The 21,525-nt window shown below is 40.2% G+C and overlaps 1 protein-coding gene across 1 annotated transcript; it reads left to right on the forward strand.

The window, feature by feature from the left end:
• The first annotated feature begins 17,134 nt into the window (after positions 1-17,134).
• Positions 17,135-18,778, forward strand: LOC113073592 (galactose-specific lectin nattectin-like). Its single transcript, XM_026246404.1, has 5 exons — positions 17,135-17,223; positions 17,391-17,482; positions 17,663-17,788; positions 18,156-18,264; positions 18,442-18,778. Exons 1-5 carry the CDS (start codon positions 17,163-17,165, stop codon positions 18,504-18,506), a joined length of 453 nt encoding a protein of 150 aa, XP_026102189.1. The 5' UTR covers positions 17,135-17,162; the 3' UTR covers positions 18,507-18,778.
• The last annotated feature ends 2,747 nt before the right edge of the window (positions 18,779-21,525 follow it).

Genomic DNA, 21,525 nt, shown 5'->3' on the forward strand with positions numbered 1-21,525 from the left:
TAACGTCTCTGACTCAGCGTTACAGAAGACTTCGCCAGATATTGATCCAGCGGCTTTCTTCCAGATCACGGCAGAAGTATCCGCTCAAGCCGCGGCGCTGACAGCACATCAGCAGCAGCTGATTCGACTCACCTCTCTCTCTGAAGAGATGATCCGAACCCTCCAATCACTCCGCCTGCAAACCCCGGAGGGAAGCATTCCAGCAGCACCTCAACCTCAGCAAATGGCCGCCGCCATGGCCACACCTCCCGCTTCAGTAAACCCGCGCTTGGCGTTCCCAGAAAAATTCGATGGATCACCCACCAGATGCAAGGGGTTCCTATTACAATGTTCGATGTTCGTTAACCAGCAGCCCTCGTTATATCCCACAGAGGACAGCCGAATTTCGTTTGTGTGTTCTTTGCTCACGGAGAGAGCACTAGAGTGGGCCACAGCCATCTGGAACGGTGATCGATCAGTTTTCACCACCTTTTCAGCATTTCTACTCCGATTCAGAGAGGTTTTCGAACACCCCGCGGGAGGAAAGGAGGTTGGTGAACAGCTTATCACACTCCGTCAAGGAGGAAGATCGGCCGCAGATTATGCCCTCTCATTCCGCACCCTAGCTGCACAAACTGGCTGGCCAGACGACCCTTTACGCCTGCACTTCAGGAGGGGACTGGATGCTGAGCTGCAGACCGAACTAGCCTGCCGAGACGAAGGCAAAACCCTCGAACAACTCATCGATCTGTCCATCAAGATAGACAATCTGATTCGGGCACGTCGGCTCCGTTACCGAGCTTCATCATTCACCCCGATCAACAGCTCAAGCCCGGATCCAGAACCCATGCAAATCGGAGTTACCCGATTAAGCGAGGAGGAAAGGTCACGCAGGCGACAGCACAACCTGTGTTTATACTGTGGCTTGGCTGGACATCTACGGGCTTCATGCCCCACTCGACCGCCGCGACATTCAGCTGCGGTGAGCTATCCCTCTAAATCTTCTTCTATGTTAGAGATACCAGTCAGGTTATATGTAAAGGGAGTTAGCATCGAGGTGAGGGCTTTGATTGATTCCGGAGCTGCGGGAAATTTTATTGATACCACTTTCATGGAGACTCATAACATCCCTTGTATCCCGTGTACCTCTCACTTGGCAGTGGCAGCCCTAGATGGACGACCGCTGGGCTCCGGTCGCATCCAAACCATCACTGAGGAGTTAGAACTCACCATCGGGGCTCTCCATTCTGAAAAGATCCACCTCTACAGCTTCCAATCTCCTCATAACCCCATCATTTTAGGATTGCCCTGGCTGGAAAAACACAATCCAATCATCACCTGGTCCACGAAACAGATATCACAATGGTCAGATTATTGCAAAGAACATTGTCTCCATTCCTGCACCCGACCCACGATCACTCTTACTTCCCCATCGGCCTCTCCACTGCCTCCAGAGTATGACGATCTCCAGGAGGCTTTCAGTAAAACCAAGGCTGCGCAGCTACCCCCTCATCGACCAGGCGATTGCGCCATTGAACTGATGCCAGGCGCTCAACCACCCAAGGGCCGAGTATTTCCGTTATCTCAACCCGAAGCCACAGCCATGAAGGAATATATTGAGGAGGAATTAGCCAAGGGATTCATCCGACCTTCCACTTCACCAGCTTCTGCAGGATTCTTCTTCGTGAAAAAGAAGGACGGAGGCCTCCGCCCTTGTATAGATTACCGTGGCCTCAACGACGTTACGGTGAAGTACCGATATCCCTTGCCACTCGTCCCAGCGGCTCTAGAGCAACTACGCCGAGCAAAGTACTTCACGAAGTTGGACCTCCGAAGCGCCTACAACCTGATCCGAATTCGAGAGGGGGATGAGTGGAAGACGGCCTTTTCAACCACCACTGGGCACTACGAATACCGGGTCATGCCGTTCGGCCTTTCCAACAGTCCTTCCGTGTTTCAAGCCTTTGTGAACGACATATTCAGGGATATGTTGAATCGTTGGGTCATAGTCTACATAGACGATATCCTCATCTACTCCGAAACGTATACAGAACATGTGAAACAGGTCAAAGCCGTCCTCCAACGCCTAATCCAGCACCAACTGTATGCTAAACTGGAGAAATGTGAGTTCCACAAGCAGACTATCTCCTTCCTGGGTTATGTAATCAGCGCTGGAGGAGTAGCCATGGAGGAGGGGAAGGTTCGCGCTGTAGTCAACTGGCCCCTACCCCAGACTCTCAAGGAACTACAACGCTTCCTGGGTTTCGCTAACTTCTATAGAAGGTTCATCCGCGACTTCAGCTCCATTGCAGCACCAATGACTTCTATGGTTAAGAAGGGCTCTCAGCGTCTCCACTGGTCCTCCGCCGCCCTCAACGCCTTCCAGGCCCTAAAGGATAGATTCACCACAGCGCCCATCTTACATCATCCTGATCCAGAGCAGGAGTTCATTGTGGAAGTAGACGCTTCAAGTTCAGGTCTCGGGGCTGTACTCTCACAACGTCAGGGAGATCCACCGAAATTATACCCATGTGCCTTTTATTCTCGGAAACTAAACGCAGCCGAGAGGAATTATGATGTTGGAGATCGCGACCTCCTTGCTATGAAAGCAGCATTCGAGGAATGGAGGCACTGGTTAGAGGGGGCTAAACACACCTTCACAGTCCTCACGGATCACCGCAACCTTGAATACCTGCGGTCAGCCAAACGCTTGAATCACAGACAGGCCAGGTGGTCGCTCTTCTTCACAAGATTTAATTTTCAAGTCACTTATCGTCCGGGTTCCCAGAATACCAAAGCAGATGCACTCTCTCGTCTCTACGAAACCAACGACAAAACTCCAGACCACGAACCCATCATTCCTCCCACGATCATTCTTGGACCCATCCAATGGGACATTATGACTGAGATCATTGAGGCCCAACGCATCGAACCTCCACCTCCTGAGACTCCCCAGAATCGCACATTCGTCCCTCAAACACTGAGACAACGAGTACTACATCAGGTCCACTCTACCCCAAGCTCAGGACACCCCGGTATAACCGCCACCGTCCAGCTCCTATCTAACCGCTTCTGGTGGCCCTCAATGCAAGCAGACTCCATCAATTACATTAGAAACTGTATCACTTGCAACATTAACAAATCATCCCATCAATTACCCGCTGGTCTTCTTCACCCGTTACCCGTTCCTCAACGTCCTTGGTCCCACATAGCCATCGACTTTGTTACTGATCTGCCTCTCTCGCAGGGCAAAACCACAATTCTATCTGTGATCGACCGCTTCTCCAAGGCCTGCCGCTTCATCCCATTACCCAAACTCCCAACTGCCTTCGAAACAGCAGAGGCACTTTGTGAAAATGTGTTCCGGTTCTATGGCCTCCCGGAGGACATTGTCTCCGATAGGGGCCCCCAGTTTACCTCCAGAGTATGGTCGGCATTCTGCCAACAGTTGGGCATCAATGTTAGTCTCACATCAGGTTACCACCCACAATCCAACGGACAGGTCGAACGACTTAACCAAGAACTCTCCCGTTTCCTTCGATCCTACTGCAACCATAATCAAAATGATTGGAGTCGCTTCCTTCTCTGGGCCGAATACGCACAAAACTCCCTTCAAAAACCTTCCACTGGCATGACTCCCTTCCAATGCATCTTAGGATTTCAACCTCCTCTCTTCCCATGGTCTGGCGAACCATCCGAATTACCTGCAGTTGATGCTTGGCTGAGACGCTGTGAGGAGACCTGGAACAGCGCTCATGTTCACCTTCTCCAAGCAGTTCGTCGGACCAGAGATCAGGCCAATCGACACCGCAGAGCTCATCCGGATTACCAGCCCGGACAATGGGTTTGGCTGTCCACACGGGATCTTCGCCTCAGACTACCATCCAAGAAACTTAGTCCCAGGTACGTGGGCCCTTTCAAAATCCTCCGTCAAATCACCCCAGTATCATTTAGACTATCTCTCCCATCTCATTACCGTATCTCACCCACTTTCCATGTTTCCTTGCTCAAGCCCGCTGGTGGACCGAGAGGAGCGGAGAACCTAGAGGAGGCTGGTGACCAGAGAGCGCCTCCCCTCATCATCGATGGCCAGGAGGCCTATCAGGTACACGAAATCCTGAATTCACGTCGCCGGGGCCGAGTCCTACAGTATCTGGTCGATTGGGAGGGGTACGGTCCTGAGGAAAGGTCCTGGGTCAATGCTGATGACATACTGGATCCCACTCTCATCACGGACTTCCATCAAAATCACCCAGACAGACCCGCTCCTAGACCCCGAGGAAGACCCCGGCGACGATTACCTCATCGCGTCAGGAGCCGCTCGCAGGGGGAGGGCTCTGTCACAAACACAGCCTCTGTGGCTCCCTCCGATCACCACCAGAGGGAACCGTCACCCGAGTATTAACCTCCTTCAAACTCCATTTCCCATACACCCCGTACCTGGGGCTGATTACCTGCACAGGTGTCGCTCATCTTCATCCCCTATTTAAGGAACTCACTCTGTTCTCTCAAACGTCTTGTTTTGCCCATGCAGACATTACCGAGCGTTTTCCCACTGTTGGATCTTCCGTGTATGACCTGGACTGATTATTGGACTCTGATTCTCTGCCGCCTGCCTTATCAACCTCTGCCTTGTTCTCTCGCCTCTGCCTGCCAGCCGCCAGCCCTGATTCTACGCTCTGTCAAGGTTTATGATTCTGATTTATCTACGTGGTATCTAACGCCCCTGATTGACCTGTTTCTGTTTACTCTGTGGATTATTGAAATAAAGCTGCTTATGGATCATAACGTCTCTGACTCAGCGTTACAGTTATATATACAGTATAGTTGTAATGGAGATGATTTTTGAAAAAAAAAAATGGTGAGTGAAAATGTGTGAATAAAACTAGAATTAAAATTTGCTTCTGCATTATTGAATCAGTTATCGGATACTTGCATAAACATAAAAATATACAGTATCAGTCTTGCTCATAAAAACTCAGTACTGGTTGATCTAGAATGAAGTGATCCAATAATCCGTTAAACTGATTCTACATAATAGTTTTCATAAACTCATAAGGGTGTCATGACTAATCACATCCAAAATAAACGTTTGTGTTTACATAGTATGTGTGTACTGTGTGTCTTTGTACATAAATATACACAGTAAGCACACATATTATGTAAATACAAGCATTTATTTTGGATATGATTAAGCATGATTCATTTATCTGACAGCCATAATACTTACACAAACATTTTGGTGATGATATAAAGGCAACATGAATGAGCAAACTTAGAGTGGTAAATGCAAAATAGAGCACAGGAATTACAGACTGCTTTGAGTGGGGAGTGGATATTGCTGTCTATAATCTATAAAAAATATTAGCCCAATGGCTACACGTCAGATCTCGTGGAGTCACCATGGCATAGTTAAAGCATAAGATCCTATTAGAGACTATAAAAAGAATGGTAATCTATACACAGCATTTTAAAAATCAAAATCTGCTTTAGGCATTTTTTAGTTAATTAGTTAATTTAATTTAATTTCCACCATTGTTGTAATAGAAGTGTGTCCCTCCATACACACCACAGACCACTAGAATGCACATAAGTGCAAATTGATGCCCGGTGTGCAAGAACATTAATATTTTATAGGCTGTATGAAAATAACACATTTACATTAATAACAAGCAGCAGCCTTTAACCTTCTCCAGAGAACAGAGGACTAGATTTTGAGTAATGAAGAGGCGCAAGGGGACACCAACACTTATATGCCTGTTGCAAACATTGCTTTGTTATGGGGCTATTTGATTATCCGCCTTCAGACAGGCATCAGTCTCATGGCTCTGCTACTCAGCTAGTGGATGGGTTTGAATCTCCAGAGACTTGGCAGTAATGGAGAAGACAGTGAATAAACAAAGCTGCTGTAGCATATGTTCCTCAGTCTAATGTCAAAGGTTCATATCTAGTAATGGGAAAGAGAGATTACAGAATGCTGTTTTTACTCCAGTCCACTCACATACAGTAGTACTTCGTTCCAGTCCATGCTTTACTTGGCACACAAAGCTTAGTGTTATGCTATTAAAAATTCATTCATTATTATTTTGTCAGCAGATTAAACATACATATTAAAAACAAACCGGACACATCTTACCTGAATCTAAGTTATTCAATCTAAATCTAAAATTCTTGTTTACCAAATTGTGTGTGATATTACTTAACTCTGAGTAGCTAATAGTTCTACATTTTTTAAATGCTGATCTCTTATGAGGTGAAAGTGTTTCTCAGCCCTAATATATTCTACAACATTGCCATCTTCATTGCTGGAGAAGCAGTCTGTGGATTTGCTGCTACCCTGTGTATTAGATGACAGTTGCTGTTACACCTACACTTAGCAGAGCATCTGGTATATATCACATTACACTTCTGTGTAAATGACAGTGTCTGTCTCTCTTTCCATCTCATTCACTCAGATACACACAAACACATATCTACACATCCAGTGCAACATCTACTGGCCTTATGAAGAGCTGCTTTGTTGTTGTTGTTTTGTTCACACTCTCACCTAATTAATAATGTTTATTAGTTTGTAAAATACAAATGTGTGTTAACTAAACCAAAAGACAACATCCTTGGATATTAAACATTCTGTCTGCCTCATTTTACATTCCATACTACAGGGGGTTTCAAACCTCTCAAATATGTATTTATGTATAAATATAAACTTTAACTGAGTAAATATAATATAAACTTTAACTATGAGTAAAATAAATATTAAATTAGAGTAGTATAGAAAATATAGAATATTGATAAATACCAAAGCATCATAAGGTAACAAAATATAAAGTAAAAAAGAAAAGCAGATATTTAGGCCAAAGTAGGGTAAAAATCTATATCTGTCTTTAATTTTTCTTTGTTATAAAAAAAAAACATACACATAATATAAAACAAACAGTGCTTTATATTTCAGGCACAGTAGGTGTATTTAGCAGTACATTTTAAGAAATTGAATAAAACATATAAAAATAAAACACTATTCACTTCACTGTGTAAATTACAGACTGATTCTTATTAAAACAACTGTATTAAGTTCTTCAGTCCAGAGCAGTGACTGATTTTTCTCTGTGTTTTGTTCTTTTATTAAAGAAATTCTGTAAAAAATATTTTTTTTCCTCCATTCAAAAATCAATGGTGACAAGCAACTGTTTTGTTGCTCACATTAGGACAATATGAGTAAATGAGTATAATTTTGGGTAAACGAGCAGAGCTGGATAGATTTTATCACTGTGAATTAAAGGTATTTTTACATTTAATTTGTTTCAGTGTGTGTCCATCATCATTAAAACAATGACTTGTGTTTGTAAAATACAAGCCCATTAATAAACTTTGCTAAGCAAAACAACAACAACAACAAAATTAAAAGTAAAAAAAAAAAAAAAGTGAAAAGTGACCAGACATGCAGCCAAGTATGGTGACCAGGGCTTGACATTAACTTTTTTGCCAATGTGGCTAGTGGTTTTCCAAAGTTACTAGCCACACAGCATTTTTACTAGCCACATTTTTGTTGTTGTGAAATTACCTGATAAAAGTTGACAATGGCGTGCTAAAAATTACTTGAACCAAATTTACAACCCTTTTAAATGTAAAACCACTGTACACATCCAAATGAAGACTACATAAATGTATAACAATACAGGTCATTATCATTAGCTCTATTAAGGTTGTGTGTAAAGCTCCCTTTTCAAACAAAACCATGTATTAAGATAAAGACTTCTTATTGCATAATAAAAGTGCTGCATGGATGTAAAAGATTAATAAAGAAGATAAAAACCTTTAGCATTAGAAACACTGTCTGTTTAAATATCATAATCACTATCAGAATTACTTTATTGAACCACACTGGGAAATTCTTTGTAACAAGTTGCAATGGAAAGTAGGTCAGTCTTGAAACCTCACGAAAAATGCATGCCATGGTTCGGATAAAGTTGCTTTTATCTTCATTAAAATTTGAGGGGAACATTCCTCTCATCATGAAGAACACATTTCAGTTTGTGTCATTTTTGTGCTCAGGCCCTAATAATGACTACTGTGTTTTATTATGTTTTATATATGTTTTATTACTGTAATCACCATTATTTCCACTGTGGATATAAAAATATAACATTTTGGACAGTTGAATTGCATTGAAATTGATTGTTTAGATTTGGCTGAAATGATGCACAGGGCATGGTGATTTCTGATTAATAATTTAGCAGCCCAATCAATGATTGTTTGATGGTATGCATATTCTTTTTTAGTTTGCAGTTTTTTTCTTTCCCAAAAATATAATGTCATTTAAACTAGAACCATAAGTAGCTTACTGAAATTATTTTTGTTTGAGGAAATGAATCAGAATTTTTTTTCCTTGCATGTCATGTGAAAGGCTCAATAAATTCTATGTCCAATAGTATATTGATAAGTAATCATTTTAAACTATTTTCAAATTCAATCTTTTTTGTATGCCCAATTGGTTGACAACACAAAATATTGAATGTCTCATGACATACAGTTTGAAAATAAACGAATCACATGAATGGTACCATATTTTCAAAATGGCAATATTTGAGGAAAAGTCTAGAGTTTGAGGAAAAGTCTTTTCATTACTTGATATTACTGTCAGCTGTTTAACATATTTTAAAACAAATGTCAAAAATTTAAAGTTTTACCTAGCTCTCTTTCAATGTTAAACCTGATGCTTTACAGTGGAATTCGGCCCAACTTAATCTTTTTAACATTGTTAAATGTCGCTAGATTGCTGAGCTAGACCAGACGAAAAATACAACTTTTAAACCTTTTTTTTTCCTGTGGCTCTCAGACCTTGTTATTCTTCTGATTATTTTCCAGAAGTGGCTAATAAATCATAAGTCTCACCCATTCACAGAAAACACTTCCTTGCTTACTTGTTGAACAATAAGGTGGAGACCGTATATATCAAATACCGTTATCTTATGACAGGATCAAGTTTCCTGTTCATGAGTGTAAATATAATTTTGCTGAGATGTTTAATTATTAAATTTCAATAACTATAAAGAAATTGAGTACTCTAACAAAGGTCCTATCTTTTAAACCTTTAAATTGTGAATATAATGAAATAGAATATAGCATATTTTCGTACCATACTTCTTCAAAATCCAATAAACACTTTATTGTTTCTTTAGCAAATTTAGATGATGCTGCCAAAATGTTTTTTTAATCAAGTTAATTCCCCACAAACTTTTTGTGTTATCACATTTCGCAAATATTTAATGTCTTTATATGTTGACATTAACAAATAATATTATCTCAATCATCAATGGTTTTAATCCCAATTAGCTTACAAAGATGTCAGGTAACACTTTAGAATGGGGAAAACTTATTCACTAGAAAATTAAAAAAATATGATAAAAAAATATTTTTTTTTATAATTAAAAAAAAATGGCTAATATTCTATTAATATGCATGCTAATAAGCAACTAGTTAAGAGACCCTAAAATAAAGTGTTACCAAATATCACACCTGAGAATAAATAGTTGTCTTTTGTTTTTATTATGGTGTATGGTTTTCTGTTCATAAGTGTATTTACGTCAGGCCTGGTCCTCTCTCGTCCTTCACTATAGTCGCTCCAGTTTTATATCCCTCCATCTCCTACGTGGGACTCGATACCGGTGGTGGGCGCAGGTGCAGCTCATCTCCAATCACTACACCTGGCCTCACTCCTCGTTCCCACGCCTCTCGGCCCCGCCCCACTCGCCACACTCATGATCTTGTCTCCAACTCACCCTGACTTCGAAAAACCTCCAGAAGTAACGTATACTTACCTTTGAGAAGCTAACCTGTGTGTCTTTGTTCTGTGTCTCCAGGACGCCTGTGACAAACCAGTTACCTGAATTCCCTACGAGCTTCGATATCTCCTGTGTTCTCGTAAGACTCTCTGGGCAGTGGCTTTCCCTGTAAACCAAAAGAGACAAGTGTCCTGGAATTGTGTGGCTTTGACGTTTCGACAATTGACAAACTCACTTGTATCACACCAAAGTGAACTCCACAAAACCCGCACCTGGAATTAACACCTACTCACCTCTGCATATCTCTTCTTCATGCAGGATAGGCAAGGAGGGCAACGTTTGTGAGATACCTCACTCATGTTATCAGAGAACGTTATGACAGGTTTTCATGAAAGTGTTTGTCAGTTTGTCTGTTTGACAATCCCACTTTGCACTGCAGCCAAAAAATGTTAGATTACTGACGGAACACTGGTTCTCTGATAACATGAGTGAGGTATGTCACTATGGGACCGCCTCAGGGCATGGCTGATTGTGGAAGCACCTATAACACCATGTCTGCCAACCATGGCAGACCAATCGCTGCAGGGATCAGGGAGTCCTGCCTCCCTGTATATAAACCACAGTTACCTGTCATTTCGTCATTCTCTGCATATCTCTTCTCCATGCAGGAAAGGCAAGGAGGGCAATGTTTGTGAGATACCTCACTCATGTTATCAGAGAACAGGGGTTACGTCAGTAACCTAATATTCTCTTTCTAACATTCGTTCAGTATCTCACTATGGGATATAGACCATTCCCATATTGCCGATATGCTGATGAAGCAAACTAAGAAAGGCTGTATAATTATCTGAATCATAGCTCCCGACGGAGGTGAAATTGGAATAATATGAGGAACTCGTCCTTTAGTAAAATTGCATTATACAACCTGACTACTCACTCCCAGAACTGAATGGGCGAAAGAGGGTTTCGTCACATCCAGTCTATAGAAACAAACAAATGTGTGCGGAGAAGACCAGCTGGTTGCCGCGCAAATGTCCTGAATAGAGATGCCTCTAAACAGAGCCCAGGAAGTAGACATGCCTCTAGTAGAGTGTGCTTGTAGTCCTATTGGGGGCTCCATATTCGAATTATTGTAAAATAAAACGATAGCCTCCACCACCCAATGAGAAAGGCTTTGACGGGAGATAGGTCTTCCTCTGTAAGAGTCAGCCCAAGAGACAAACAGCTGATTGCGCTTACGAAGTGTATGTGTTCTCTGAACATGCATATGCAGAGTACGAACATAACATCAACTGTGTAACCTTTCCTCCTCTGGGGATGCCAAGGGTTGTGGATGAAAAGCTAGCAGGTGTACTGATTGAACTGCACCAGCGCGATCAAACACTTTGGGTACGAATGCTGGGTTAGTTCTAAAAATGACTTTTTGAACACCCGGATTGAAAATCATACATGAGTAGTGAACTGATAAAGCCTGAAGTTCACTCAACCTTTTTGTTGAAGTGAGAGCTAGTAACAGAGCCTAGAGCTAGTAGCTTCAAGGCAATTTTATCAGTGGGCTCAAAAGGGGCTTTTGAGAGCGCGTTCAGAACCACGGACAGGTCCCAGGGCAGGAACAGCGACTTCGACACTTCTGCCACAGATGATTCTATGGGGGGAGGATCTGCCATCCCCAAATCCTCCATTCCCTGGACACCTAGCCTCGAGAAGCCCTTAACAGGTACTCGGTGGGAAAAAGGCTTATCCCAAAACCTCTTCATTTCAGCCACACATGCCAGGACGGCTGGAATAAACTGCCTCGCAGGAGGGAGACTTTTTCCGTCATACATGTCTCTTTCAGCTCCTTTATCTGCTGGTTGGGATGGATTGTCGATTGACAGTCTAGCCACGGCCCTGTGACAGACCTCGAGAAGATCTGTATCCGTCTGCACAGGGGAGGGTGAGCTCTACTGCAATGCAAAGCCTTTGCTCTCGGGTTTTAACCGAGAACGTCGTACAGTGGGGACAGCTCTCGGGGTTTGACAATGCTGCCTGAGTGTGTTTAGTGCCCAAGCAGGAGATGCAGAGACCATGTGAATCTCTCGCAGAAATCCACATTCCGCACGCACACGGATGAGGAGGATGGCGCTTTCCTCTGGGGCTCTCCGGCTCTTTTGTAGTGGCCATGAAGCCTGCAAGTTCTTTGTACGGTAAGCCCACCACAACATGACAACTAGTACGGAGCTGTGCTGTGACAGAGAGCTTGGTGGCGAGCGTGCCAAAAACTTGGAAAAAGAAATTGAAAAACCTAAAGTAGAAAACTCGCTTTAACACATTAGTTATCTTACTCTAAGTGGCGAGTCACTGGACAAATGTTAAGGATTTATTGCATTTGGGACGTTACCTTGTGGCTCCGTCGATAAACTGTTTAGCAATAATTCCCAAAGTCTGCTGAGGACAGCTTCCGAAATCTTCACGGGGCATAGAGCGAGAATGACGTAATAGCAGGTAGCTGCGGTTTATATACAGGGAGGCAAGACTCCCTGATTGCTGCAGCGAATGGTCTGCCATGGTGGTTTTATAGGTGTTTCCACGATCGGACACGCCCTGAGGCGGTCCCAGAAAGAGAACTGAAGTGAGATAAACAAACTGAGGAATGTTTCTCTTTAGTTAAAACAGATGTTGCCAAAGTTTTCCTTTGGGGACATAATTTGAAGTTGGAAAAAGGTAATAAATTACAATATATCACAGAATATCGCAATATATTTAAAATCACAATAATATTGTATTGTGACACAAGTATCGTGCAGTGTTAATTTCGTTAACGAAGACGATGACAAAATATATTCGTTTAAATTTTTTATGTGACTAAAACAAGATTATGATTAAGATTAAGAAATTATGACGAAATGTATGCCGCGTCTTTATTAACTAGACGAGACTGGACTATAATTTTATTTGGCTAATAAACGTGAAGACGGGAAGACGGGATAGGTGGAGACGGGATAGGTGGAATCACGCTGATAGAAGTGTTCTCTCTTGCTCGCGCACACACGCTCCACTTCCTCAGTTCTCATCTACCTTCATGTTTCTTGAAAATGAGTAAAGACTCAGCTGTACAAATTGAGATTGGGAGGTCATTCCACCAGCTGGGCACAGTCCAGGAAAAGGTCCGTGAGAGTGATTTTGAAATTCTTTGGGATGGCACCACAAGGCATCGTTCACTTGCAGAGCGCAAACTTCTGGAGGGCACATAAGATTTAACCAGTGAGTTTAGGTATGTTGGTGCCATGCCAGTGTCTTTGTAAGGTTAAACTGAAGGTGATGGTCATTCATCCAGCTAGAAATGTCACTCAGGCAGGCTGAAATGCGAGCAGCTACCGTCGGGTCATCTGGGTGGAATGAGAAGTAGAGTTGGGTGTCATCAGCATAGCAGTGATAAGAAAAGCCATGCTTCTGAATAACAGATCCTAATGACGTCATGTAGATGGAGAAGAGAAGTGGTCCAAGTACTGAGTCTTGAGGAACCCCAGTAGCAAGGTGTTGTAAAACATCACCCCTCCAAGACACACTGAAGGATCTTCCAGAGGTAGGACTTAACCCACAGGAGTGCGGTTCCAGAGATGCCCATCTTTCTGAGGGTGGACAGGAGAATCTAGTGATTAACGGTGTCAAAAGCAGCAGACAGGTCCAGTAAGATGAGCACTGAGTATTTTGAAGCTGCTCTTGCTAGTCGCAGGGCTTCAGTAACCGAGAGCAGAGCAGTCTCAGTTGAGTGGCCATTTTTGAAGCCAGATTGGTTGCTGTCCAGGAGGTTGTTCTGTACAAGGAACATAGAAAGCTGGTTGAACACAGCTCACTCAAGTGTCTTTGCAATGAATGGAAGAAGTAGTTTTCAAGAAGCGCTGGATTTAGAGATGGTTTATTGAGCAGTGGGCTTACCCGAGCCTGCTTGAATGCTGAGGGAAATGTTCCAGAGTGAAGGGAGGAGTTGATGACGTGAGTATGCGAAGGTATGACTAAAGAAGAGATCGCTTGAAGGATGTGATCTGGGATTGGATCAAGTGGACAAGTAGTAGGATGATTGGACAGTAGAAGTTTGGAAACGTCCATCTCTGAGAGTGGGGAGAAGGAGGAGAAAGTGTGTGCGTTGGTCATTGTGAAGTTGTTCTCAGTCTGCGGTGTGGAGAATTGGTCACTGATGGTTCTTGTCTTATTTGTGAAGAAATCTGCAAAGTCGTCCGCTGTAAGAGTCAATGGAGGAGGTGGTGGTGGCGGATTAAGAAGAGAAGAGAGAGTCTTGAAGAGTGTCCGAGCATCACAACAGCTTTTAATATTGTTGTGGTAGTAGGATGTTTTAGCCATGAAGACATTTGCAGAGAAATAGGGACCGCATTCCAAATTAAACATCTATCTGTCATTAATGTTAACTAACAAAAGATATTAAATAAATGCATACATGCTAAGTAAAACCTACAGTATCTGAAAAATGAGTTTAATTTGTATCTCTATTGTATTTGTCTTATTGTGCTTCTTTATATATATATAAATACCAAGAAAACTCTTTGAATGAGAAGGTGTGTATATATATATTAGGGGTGTAACGATACGCGTATCGGTTCGTTGGACTAATTAATTATATTTGGAAAAAAAAAAGAGAAATATAATGATATGCGTTCAACAAGGTAGCCCAATAACCCAAACGACGTAACAGGCAACGCCCCTGACACTCCCGAAGAAGAAAAAAACACCAACTTATGTTTATGTTATGTTATGACTCAGTCAGGCGCTCGCTCACTCAGTACACGCTGAAGGCTCGTTGCAAAATGGCCAATGCGTTTAACAGACTAGAAAAAGAAGATGACTCTCAAACATATTGTTTGAGATGCATGATTCCATCTATGAGCTGCTCGATCAGAGTGACATGAGAACCCCTCCTTAGAACATTATTTGTAAATCCATGTTATGGTAAGTGTGCACGTGAAGTCTTTGCACACTTTCTGAAATCCACACTGTGGTAAGTTTGCACACTACACTAGTGCTCTGCATTCTTTCTAAAATCCTATATAGTGAGGGCTTCGCGCGGTTGCTTCATTGCTTTAAAAAAACACCAGCGTGAATACTTGAAACATGTCAACTCATTTACGCCGACATCACCTTATTGTGTCAGTATCTGGAAAAAAGACGAAAAAAAGGAGAAACATGCACGCAACAAACTATGCCTGCAGCATTTAGACACCAGTATTATAGCTTACAGGGAATCCAAAGTGCACCCAAACACCAGACCTGTTGGTTATTTTAGGATCTTATATTTCTGGTCTGTTAAATGCATTAGACATTTTGCAATGAGCCTTCAGCGCGTGCTGAGTGAGCGAGCGCCTTAGGGTCCGTTCACATATCGCTCCTAAAAACGCGTGGAAAACGCTAAGCACGTCTTTCTCCTCCTTTCCAAAGCGCTCGGGCAGAAGCGCTCATGAGGCGTCTGTCTTTGCTAAGCAACAATGACGTGCTCTCTCCATGAGACGCGGAAATTTCAGCGAAGGATAAATGGATTTGCAGCTCTAAAAATCGCTTGCAGTAGCTCTGCTACTAAATTTATTTCAAAATTGCAATCCATATACAACTATGATCAGCTGTTCCTTCATCTTGGCTGAGTTTTCAACGTTGTTATGGGAAAGGATGAAGCTGATTGGTTAGTTCTTGTCACATGACCCGCGGTGCGCTTGCGGCATTCTGAAAAGTTGAGATGTTTTTGCATTTTGCTGTATCTAAAACGTACCGAACCGAACCGAACCGTGACATCAGTGTATCGTATCGAACCGAACCGTGAATTTTGTGAACCGTTACACCCCTAATATATACATATATATATATATTATAATATTTTTATAAGTTGCTCCTTTTTCACTTAAAGGGATAGTTCACCCAAAAATGAAAACTGTCATATAATTTTTTTAAGGTTTTCCAAATTCACTCCTTCATTCAAATTCATCATAAGCTTAAAATAAACTTACCAAATAAATTTTGGTAACTACCGTTTGGCTGACTAAAAGTAGTGATTAAAGTTGACAAAAATGCAAGGACTTTTCGTCGACTAAAACTAGACTAAAACTATGAAAGACTCAAATGACTAAAATGTGACTAAGACTATTAAGCATTTTTGTCTCAAGATTAAGACTAAGACTAAATCAAAAATGCCTTCCAAAATTAACACTGGTATTGTGATAATATCGTGAGGCCTTTGGTGATTCCCACCCCCTACTGTTCACAATGCATTGTACTGTAAGTCCCTTTGGATAAAAGTGTTTGTTAAATGAATAAATATAATGTAAATGATTACTGCCTAAGGCATGCACAAAAAGGCTTGCTTGTGTTACATTAGTAGTTAGTATTGTGTTTTAGCCACGCTCAAGACACTTTGTCATTCTTCCTTTCTACAAGAAACACTGCATGTTTCTAAAAAAAAGTTTATATAAAAAGGATTATAATTTACAATTTGCATTAATTTTTTTCTCCTTGTCCTTAAAATCTATCTCCTTCAGTTAATATTTAGTTAACTTAATATTGTCTTTCTAGACAGGCTTATCTTACCCAAGTTTCCATACTAAATATTTGCATTATATGTACACAAGTTAGATATCAAACAATCATATCCAATATCATTCTCGTGACATAAACGCTTGACAAGTAAAGTATAAAAGCAGGGCTCTTTCTGGAACTTCAGAAAATCTTCCTCTGAGATTCTAAAGGCAACCAAGGTGAGTTTTGGCACAGAGACCTACTGAATAACCTTTTTTACTCAGAGTATCTTTGTCTTTAAAATACATTGACAATCCACAATGTGCAGTATACAGGTGCATCTCAATAAATTAGAATGTTGTGGAAAAGTTTTTCAGTAATTCAACTCAAATTGTGAAACTTGTGTATTAAATAAATTCAATACACACAGACTTAAGTAGTTTAAATCTTTGGATCTTTTAATTGTGATAACAATTGTGTAACAATTCACTATCTCAACAAATTAGAATACTTAATAACACCAATAAAAAAAAAATATTTTTGAATATTCTGGCTTCTGGAAAGTATGTTCATTTACTGTACATGTACTCAATACTCTGTAGAGTCTCCTAGGTAGAGTTGGTGTGATTTGCTGGCCAGTCAGTCACACCAAAACCATTGTCATTTAACCAACTTTTGGTGAATTGGTGGGTTTTTGTTAAATGTGATCCAAATTCATCACAACCAAAGACTTAAACTACTTCAGTCTGTGTGCACTGAATTTATTTAATACACAAGTTTCCCAATTTGAGTTGAATTACGGAAATAAATGAAATCTTCCATGACATTCTAATATATTGAGATACACCTTCTGAATAACAGATCCTAATGACGTCATTAGGTTAACTTTTATTTTTCAGTTTCATCATGGCACTGGTGAGAAGTCTTCTGCTTCTTTTCACTGTGTTCTCTCTGGGGAACGCAGAAGGTAACAAATGTTTAATTGTAAAAACTCCTCGTTAATTTTAAAAGCTTTTCTGCCAAACATTTGACGTTTTGTAGCTTTATAAAGACGAATAGCAGGAAATGTATGATATTCAACCAAATAATATTAATCATAATATTATTATAATATTTATTATGTTTAATTACTAGATTTAGCTCAACGATGCCCCTATGGATGGACAAATTTTGGAGTCGAATGCTACAAGTTTTTCTCTCAGACAGTCAACTGGGCCACAGCAGAGGTAAATTGTTAATTACAAGGTGATTATTATTATTTTCGTAAATAGATTTGACAGAAAAATAATACTGAGCAAATAATCAGGCAGACCCAGCTTGACTCAAAATGTTGTTTAAAAAGTAATTTATGCTTTATGCTGAAAAAGACTATTTTGTACTGACAATAAAACATTCTCCCTCTTTAGAAGAACTGCCTAAGTCTGGATGCAAATCTCGCATCTGTACATAATAAAATACAACAAGATTTTCTCCTGAGTCTGGTGCCTTCATCTTCCACACGTTGCTGGTTTGGTACTCATGATGGTGAACAAGTAAGTAAAATCATGTGGATTTTCTTGTTTTGCTTTGTCTAGTTTGTTTGTCATGACTGAAATCTCCAAAATTTGTAATGAAGATGGTTTGACATCTTTTACATCGTATTAACCGTCTTTGTTATATAATTTGTTATATGTTAATTGCCTTTGTTATGTAATTTTAACTCTGTTATGTCATTTTAATTGTGTAGGACTACAGATAGAAATTAGCATAATGCTAAATCTGGTGCAGCCAACTTTTTTAATGTATCTGCACATTGTCCTGATACAAATAAACTAAACTAAACTTAACTAAATTAATCTTCAAAGCCAAACTAAATGACCTTCTTAATTGAGTCTTATAATAACTGTCTTTGGTCTTTAGGATGGACAGTGGTTTTGGACTGATGGAACTCCGTTTGACTTCACCTACTGGGCCCGTGGACAACCTGACAATCTGAATGTTGAGAACTGCGGAGAGTTCAACTATGAGAGTAAGAATCCAGTGTGATTTTTTATTTATTTACAATAATTATTTAGAATTGTATAATTTCACATCAACCAGTAACATGAATTGGTTCATTTGTCAAACATGTCTTAAACATTTGACTTTATTTTGATTCTAACATGATAATTTTGAGAATGACATATTTAATTTTTTCACCCCATAGATAACCGCTGGAACGATGCAGCCTGTTTAACCTCACTGAGTTATGTTTGCGCTAAACACCTGTGAGATCACATACAGTCATCTTGTTCCTCAGTTACTTGTGTGTCAGTGATTGCACTACATTTACATGTTCTGATCTTATCTTTACAAATGTTATTCTGAAATTAAACTTTTCTTTTCTTTAAGTATTTTCTCAACTTTAATCTCTTATCTATACTGAAACACTGCTCAAATCAATAAAAGGTATTTTTAAAGGCAAAAAATTGTCTTGCAAAGATTTAATATATAGTTATTAGAATGGCTTTATAGGCTTTAAGTGATGTCATCATCAAGGGAGGGGCTGCTTAAATCAATTACAAAGATGCTGGTACCCCAGTCACTAGAAGACAAAAACCTGAGGGTGCACTCTTTACATAAAAAGTACAGTGGGTTCTATATACCTTAGGGTTCTTTACTCACTTTTAAAGAACCTTTTATTCCTTAAGTTTCGAAGGAAAAATTATTAAATGATTGCATAATACTTGTGTGTTTATATATATATATATAAATATATAAATAGCTAGTTAGGGGAAAAAAATTAAAATGCACTGGCCCCAGATCAACGTATGTATAAACTTATTAGTTATGTAGTTTACAGTAATTTTGTGTACACCTCTGCATGGGCATTGCGTTTTATGACTGTAATCAAAATAATGTCCACTGAGATATAAAATTATTTTTGGTAGCCCAAACTTTCTCATCCAAGTATGAATTTCATGCCATTTGTCAGTGGTCATTTGAAGTTATGCATATTCCTTTGTAATGTAGTTTGCAGTTTAGCTTCTGTTGAAAATATGTTAATCATGTCATATAAACTACTGTAGTTTGATCTTTGTTATAAATAGCTGAAAAACAGGCTAGTTAACAATTCTATAAAGCATGTTACATTTTATCAGTAAGTGGACAGCAATTCTATTATTTTAGCAAACTGTCTGAAGGATCCATTGTTGATATCCTGACAAGGAAAAGAGATTTATGTGCAGTAGACAGTTTGTCATTTGTTTCTTCATCATGTCCCCAAATAGGATCCCATTTCAGTGCTTAATCCAGTCAAAAGTAGGCATTTTATATTTCCTTAGGGAAACTGAACAACTAGATAACCTTTAGAACAAATAATATTGTGATGTTTCACAGACAACAGATGTTACTGCGTGGCCAACTGTTTAGATTCTGAAGAACAGTGCAGAGAGTTGATGTTGAGTTATAAAACCTAAGTTTATCTTACATCCAAACCCATTTCCACCTCAAACTAGTAAATAAATAAACAGAATATTTTACAACTGAAACTTCATATAATCGCAATTCACAATATAAACAGGCTTCTGTGTGACAGGCCAATGACAAAGTCCAAATCAGAAGTGAGGATCCCTATGCGCTAGATATTGCGTAAAACCGTTGAAGTGAGGATTTTGGAGGGAGAAGGGCACCTGTGTGTCATAATTTAGCCATATGGAATGCACTTGGTCAAGACAGTAATGAAAGGAAACCTTATTTCCTTATGTTATCCTGAGAATGCAGCATGTGTTCATCACTATTAGTCCTTAGAAGACTTTAACCGTATAAAAAATTCTGAGTTAGAAGGCTGAATTTTAATACGTTAAAGGGATACTCCACCCCAAAATGAAATTTTGTCATTAATCACTTACTCCCATGTCGGTCCAAACCTTCGTTAGTCTTTGGAACACAATTTGAGATACTTTTGATGAAAACCGGGAGGCTTGTGACTGTCCCATAGACTGCCTAGTAAATTACACTGTCAAGGTCCAGAAAAGCATGAAAGACATTGTCAGAATAGTCCATCGGCAATCAGTGGTTAAACCGTAACGTTATGAAGCGTCGAGAATACTTTTTATACACAAAGAAAACAAAAATAAGGACTTTATACAAAAATGTGTCTCCTCTGTGTCTCTCCGCATCGCCGCAACGCCATTTGGAGAATATCTGTGAATGCAAACTGTGTATGGTATTGTGGCAGCTGCTACACAAAGATACGTTTTCAACATGTATTTACGCTTTGATTTGAATGAAAACACCACATCTGTGCAGCACGGCTGACACAGAAGAATGTACGCTATTTGTGTCAGCTCATATTCTCCAAAATGGCACTACGGTGAATTGAAATTGAAAAGAAAAAAGAGAAAAAAGATTAAAGGAGATTTCAAAGACAAAATTATGCACTCACACTTACAGTTGTGAGTGGCTTTGTTAAGAAAGCACCAGAAATGCAAATGTAGGGGTGGTGAAGAATCACAGGGTGTTATAATTCGCTTTCTGAAATCAATGTAGGTTTGTTTGCAATCAGCCAACCGCATTAAAACAAAAGTGTTGGGCTATAAGCAGGTTTTCGATCCCAGAAACCATCGCTGTGAATCTTATGTGTGCACAGATACAACAAACACTAATAACTGTACCCCAAATGGCCTATATATTTTAACTCAGTTCGTATCGGGCCAGATATTTTATAACCATCACTCAGCCAGGTATTTAAGAACTCTAACTTGCAATATTCAAAAGGTGTGGAGTGTGAAATACAAGGAGCAGGGAGGAATACACTCAAAGACTCATACAAGAAGAGCTGAAGGAAAAAGAACATAGAGCGTTTGGGTTTTTACGTCTTCTATAAAACAGATTACACACTCAGTTAGAAACTGAAAGAAAGAGAATGGCAAATATTTGGGATGGCCACAGTTCTGTAATCTGCAGTGCTGTCTATCTGAGCACCAGCTTGCTAATAAGAAGAAAACCACAAACAGAATATGCAAGCCAAGCTTTGAAATGGAAGGTTATATTTAGACGAGTAGAAGAGACTGCAATAACTTGCTCACACTCCTCTCTCAATATCTGTTTCTCATCTGAGGAAAGATTTACTGTACTATGCTTATAGGAGATGACTTTATGTTTTAGATACATATGAAGCTATAATTCAGGAGCAGATGCCAAGCAAAAACAGCGATGTTTAAATGGAAATGTGCACGTCTTTAAAAATCGGAATCCATGTTATTGGACTTTGAATGGCAAATGCAAAAGGCCACTGAAGCAGAGACAC

Source organism: Carassius auratus, unplaced genomic scaffold (assembly GCF_003368295.1).
Source record: "Carassius auratus strain Wakin unplaced genomic scaffold, ASM336829v1 scaf_tig00012435, whole genome shotgun sequence".
In the NCBI taxonomy this organism is placed as follows: Eukaryota; Metazoa; Chordata; class Actinopteri; order Cypriniformes; family Cyprinidae; genus Carassius; species Carassius auratus.

Bases quoted from the DNA above. Each gene is read 5' to 3' on its own strand.
- LOC113073592 (XM_026246404.1), top strand. From the start codon at position 17,163: ATGGCACTGGTGAGAAGTCTTCTGCTTCTTTTCACTGTGTTCTCTCTG. The intron at 17,483-17,662 runs GTAAATTGTTAA...CTCCCTCTTTAG, and splicing joins TCAACTGGGCCACAGCAGAG to AAGAACTGCCTAAGTCTGGA. The intron at 18,265-18,441 runs GTAAGAATCCAG...TTCACCCCATAG, and splicing joins CGGAGAGTTCAACTATGAGA to ATAACCGCTGGAACGATGCA.